We start from the raw sequence: 5,715 nt of genomic DNA, 5'->3' as shown, positions 1-5,715 counted from the left end.
ATAAAAATCTTAAATATATACATGCATATGTGTGTATTTATATATACAAAATAATTATACACAGTACACACACATATATTATGCAAACACAAACTTTTATTTTGGATGCGATTAATCGCGATTAATTTTTTCCCAGCCCTAAATTATATATATATATAAATATATATATATATATATATATATATATATATATATATATATATATATATATATATATATATTATTATTATTATTATTATTATTACATTGTATTCAGACTTCTATAAAAGTTTATTTCAAGTTATTATTTGACACAAATTATGTTATGTGTTTTGGATGATCCCTCGAGCGGGGAGTTATCGTGCACCTGGCAACCTCAAACAAACACACACACACAGAGTTTTAAGCGGCGCAGTTCCAGTTTCTGCTCCCCGAACCAGACTGTGCTGTCCCGCCTGAGGACCTTTAACCCCCTCGTTTCTAAACTCAACCGAATGGGGTGCGGAACCCTCCTCGGGTTCCTCCAGTAGTGTGTGTGTGTGTGTGTCGCGCTGAAGAGTCGCTCTGCTGCTGCTCTAATCAAGCAGATCCACAATGGCGACTCACAGTCCCAGTAACAGCAACTCACCAACAACCCCGTGTATCAGGAGCCTCAGCGCTGCGGGACCCGTGATGCAACACCTGAGCAACACGCAGGGTAAGACACAGACACACACACACACACACACACACACACACACTACCGAACGAGCTTCAGATGCTGGTGCATCGTGAGCTCAGCTCAAGTGCTTAGGCCAGGCCTTCTTTCTCTCTCTCTCTGTCTCTCTCTCTTCCCGACGCGTCGTGTGTTACAGTGTCACAGTGTGTTACAGTGTTTCTGACATGTTTCAGTCCTCGTCCTCGGGCTGCTTGGCTCTGGTGAGGCTGTAGGCCTTCTCACTGACTCGCGTCGTGTTTTGTTTATCAAACCGATGCTAAAACGAGCTGTTCCTCTCAGTGCTGTCCATCTAGACCACTCACTCACTGGGTGTTGTACACGCACCTTGTTCAGTACTGTAACAGAATCATAATTAATTTCGATTAACACTGCAATGTTACATTTATGCATTTGCCAGATATTATAATGTTACATTTATACATTTGGCAGATACCATACTGTTACATTTATGCATTTGTTAGATATTATAATATAACATACAGTGAGGAAAATAAGTATTTGAACACCCTGCTATTTTGCAAGTTCTCCCACTTGGAAATCATGGAGGGGTCTGAAATTGTCATGGTAGGTGCATGTCCACTGTGAGAGACATAATCTAAAAAAAAAAATCCAGAAGTCACAATGTATGATTTTTTTTAACTATTTATTTGTATGATACAGCTGCAAATAAGTATTTGAACACCTGAGAAAATCAATGTTAATATTTGGTACAGTAGCCTTTGTTTGCAATTACAGAGGTCAAACGTTTCCTGTAGTTTTTCACCAGGTTTGCACACACTGCAGGAGGGATTTTGGCCCACTCCTCCACACAGATCTTCTCTAGATCAGTCAGGTTTCTGGGCTGTCGCTGAGAAACACGGAGTTTGAGCTCCCTCCAAAGATTCTCTATTGGGTTTAGGTCTGGAGACTGGCTAGGCCACGCCAGAACCTTGATATGCTTCTTACAGAGCCACTCCTTGGTTATCCTGGCTGTGTGCTTCGGGTCATTGTCATGTTGGAAGACCCAGCCTCGACCCATCTTCAATGCTCTAACTGAGGGAAGGAGGTTGTTCCCCAAAATCTCGCAATACATGGCCCCGGTCATCCTCTCCTTAATACAGTGCAGTCGCCCTGTCCCACATGCAGAAAAACACCCCCAAAGCATGATGCTACCACCCCCCATGCTTCACAGTAGGGATGGTGTTCTTGGGATGGTACTCATCATTCTTCTTCCTCCAAACACGTTTAGTGGAATTATGACCAAAAAGTTCTATTTTGGTCTCATCTGACCACATGACTTTCTCCCATGACTCCTCTGGATCATCCAAATGGTCATTGGCAAACTTAAGACGGGCCTTGACATGTGCTGGTTTAAGCAGGGGAACCTTCCGTGCCATGCATGATTTCAAACCATGACGTCTTAGTGTATTACCAACAGTAACCTTGGAAACGGTGGTCCCAGCTCTTTTCAGGTCATTGACCAGCTCCTCCTGTGTAGTTCTGGGCTGATTTCTCACCTTTCTTAGGATCATTGAGACCCCACGAGGTGAGATCTTGCATGGAGCCCCAGTCCGAGGGAGATTGACAGTCCTTCTTCTTCCATTTTCTAATGATTGCTCCAACAGTGGACCTTTTTTCACCAAGCTGCTTGGCAATTTCCCCGTAGCCCTTTCCAGCCTTGTGGAGGTGTACAATTTTGTCTCTAGTGTCTTTGGACAGCTCTTTGGTCTTGGCCATGTTAGTAGTTGGATTCTTACTGATTGTATGGGGTGGACAGGTGTCTTTATGCAGCTAACGACCTCAAACAGGTGCATCTAATTTAGGATAATAAATGGAGGTGGAGGTGGACATTTTAAAGGCAGACTAACAGGTCTTTGAGGGTCAGAATTCTAGCTGATAGACAGGTGTTCAAATACTTATTTGCAGCTGTATCATACAAATAAATAGTTAAAAAATCATATATTGTGATTTCTGGATTTTTTTTTTTTTGATTATGTCTCTCACAGTGGACATGCACCTACGATGACCATTTCAGACCCCTCCATGATTTCCAAGTGGGAGAACTTGCAAAATAGCAGGGTGTTCAAATACTTTTAAATTCCTCACTGTATATGCATTTGGCAGGTGCTGTTACATTTATACATTTGGCAGATACCATACTGTTACATCTATGCATTTGTTAGATATTATAATGTTACATTTATGCATTTGGCAGATATTATAATGTTACATTTATGCATTTGGAAGATTCTATAATGTTACATTTATGCATTTGGCAGATATTATAATGTTACAGTTGCTATTATGCATGATACAGTAATGTTAATGCTCTATAGATAAATGCTTGCAGGAGTTATCAATTACATGCATACTAACCCAGACAGCAACATAGTGTCGGCTCAGATCCGGGCCACATGATCTGGAACGTGTGGATTCAACGCGTATGTGGGCTGGATCAGGGCCGACACTATGTTGCTGTCTGGGAATGAAACACATGAAGAATGATTAATAGCAGCTATTAATATCACGTGTTTTTCCATTGAGCCGAACATTCTGTGTCAGTCTCATTGATTGTTTGTCATTTGTAATTCAATTCTTCTTCCTCCTCGTTCAGATTCCAACACATGCTGGAGGTGTCAGAATGAAACAGGTACTGTGAGCCGCTCTCACACACACACACACACACACACACACACACACACACACACGCCTCATTCTTATTTACACCTTCATCATCATCTGCATGCGTTTTCATCATTGTTTTCCTTTTTCTGTAGGATTTCAGATAAATCTGACTGGAGTAACCCAAAGTAAGGCAGTTTTCTGTGCTATTGTAATCTCTCTGCGGGTTCTCTCCAGAAAGCAGGATGATTTCTGCCTCCCGAACGGTTTGAAGCGAGAGTTCACTCAGAAATACTGTCATCAGTTTCGCTCATCTTCAGAACACAAATAAAGATATTTGTAAGTTTTCTGTCTAATCACCCAAAACTCGTAACGCTTCCAAACGTTCATAAAGAGATTGTAAAATAAATTCATATGAAGTCTTCTGAAGAGACACGATCACTTTATATGATGAACAGATTTCATTTAAAATCCCCCTATGGAGAAAATCCAGCGTTTAATGTTGTTTATGTGTCTATGTGGTGTTTTTAATATGCTTTAAGTCAAAGCATGTGTAAATTCATAAGTCGACACCATTGCTGAGTATTTCCTCCTTAAAACTGCAGTGAACCAAAGACAGTCTCAAAAACACGCTTTGAAATCGCTGGTGTTTCTGACGTCACAAACTACCTTGTAACCAATCAGATCAACGTGTGATCGTCAACCAGTGGATCTCTGAGCTGAGTGAGTGAGTGGAGGCGGGGCTCATTTGCATATTAATAGAAACCGCGCATACTAAATGAGGCAAGGGTGTCGAGTTACAATCAAGATATTTTAAGGCATGAAGACAAAAAAAAACATTTAAACATGTCATTTTGGTGATCAAAGATGAGTTTTAAGGGATAATATGAATGATACAGGGGACTTTTAGCTTGTATTCACGTATAAACACATACATAGAGCAACGGAAACTCAACCATATTTATTTTACCATCTCTTTATGAACGTTTTGGAGCGTCAGAGTTTTGGGTGAACAGACTTTCAAAGGAGGGACAGAAAACTCTCAGATTTCATTACAAATATCTTCATTTGTGTTCTGAAGATGAATGAAAGTGTTATGGTTTGAACGACCTGAGGGAGAGTAAAAGATGACATTTTTGGGTGAACTGTCGCTTTAAGGCCAGAGTGAGCTACATATGAATCTAATAGTCTAGAATAATTTTGACATTTTTTGAGGAAGTTGTGATTAGTGCGTGTCCTTGCAAAAGATAATAGCAAACATCACTTCAACAAGAGTTGTTTTCAATCATCTGGAATCATCTCATATTTTTTATTCCCATTTTCATTTCTTGCTTCCTGTTAAATTAGTTGAATGTGTTGTCATGCAAAACAAGAAAAAGTGAACATTCTCCTCCTTCACAGGTAAACGCAAAGCACTTAAGTTAAACTTTGCCAATCCACCGGTCAAACCGACCACTCGTCTGCCCATCGTCACGCCGGCTCCTCCTTTCCAGAATCCACACATGTGAGTGCGTCACCACACACACACACACACACACACACACATTCTTGTACATCTATCTTTATGAGGACATTCATTGACACAATGCAATCTCTAGCCGCTTACCCATCACAACTAACTGCCTGACCCGACCCCTGACCCTAAACCGACCCTTAACCTCATTATAACCTGATCCCTAAAACCAAGTCTTGACCCTCAAACAGGCCTTTAGAGGCTCTCAGAAACTGAGACCGGCCAACATGTCCTCACTTTACTCTCTTAGTTCTCACTCCAGTGGTCTAAAACTCAAACTGGTCCTCACAAAGATAGTTGTACAAGTACACACACACGTACACGCACACACAGCTCATGCGTGTCATATTTGCGTGTTACATATGCAGAGAAACATAAGTGATGTTGATTTCCCAGAGCTCAGCTCAGAACATCACTGTTTGTTTAAACAACTCAGCACTGGCTCGACCAATGGTGTGAGTTTGGGGGCGGGGCTACAATAGCAGATGGGTTCAGGAAATCAGTTTGGTAAGTCATTATTTCTGCACGATGACTTTCAGAGAGCGTCTGCGCACACACAGCATCGAGTCCTCGGGGAAGCTGAAGATTTCTCCAGAACAGCACTGTGACTTCACTGCCGAGGACCTGAAGGATCTGGGAGAGATCGGGAGAGGAGCGTATGGCTCCGTCAACAACATGGTGCACAAACCCAGCGGGCAGATCATGGCCGTCAAGGTGATTCAGATGCTTTCATACCTTCAGTTTTGCCCTTTCCTTTTTCAATTCTTAAATTAAATTCTGCCGGCCAACGATTAATCGCATCTTAAATAAAAGTTTGGGTTTACATAATATATGTGTGTGTATAATTATTTTGTATATATAAATACACACACATGCATGTATATATATTTAAGAAATTGACATG

The 5,715-nt window shown here is 41.1% G+C and overlaps 1 protein-coding gene across 2 annotated transcripts in view; it reads left to right on the top strand.

The window, feature by feature from the left end:
- Positions 1-359: 359 nt before the first annotated feature.
- map2k4b (mitogen-activated protein kinase kinase 4b) overlaps positions 360-5,715 on the top strand; it is a 13,062-nt gene continuing 7,706 nt past the window's right edge. Inside the window, exons 1-5 of one of the 2 annotated variants that reach the window (XM_084434843.1) lie at positions 360-676; positions 3,291-3,326; positions 3,454-3,486; positions 4,700-4,802; positions 5,351-5,525. In XM_084434843.1, coding sequence (XP_084290969.1) covers positions 574-676; positions 3,291-3,326; positions 3,454-3,486; positions 4,700-4,802; positions 5,351-5,525 — 450 coding nt within the window. In that variant the 5' untranslated portion in view covers positions 360-573. The remainder of the gene's footprint in view (positions 677-3,290; positions 3,327-3,453; positions 3,487-4,699; positions 4,803-5,350; positions 5,526-5,715) is intronic. The other variant, XM_084434844.1, reaches the window with a different exon arrangement.

This window comes from Rutilus rutilus (assembly GCF_951802725.1).
Source record: "Rutilus rutilus genome assembly, chromosome: 16".
NCBI lineage: Eukaryota > Metazoa > Chordata > Actinopteri > Cypriniformes > Leuciscidae > Rutilus > Rutilus rutilus.
This window is presented reverse-complemented; position numbering and strand designations above follow the sequence as displayed.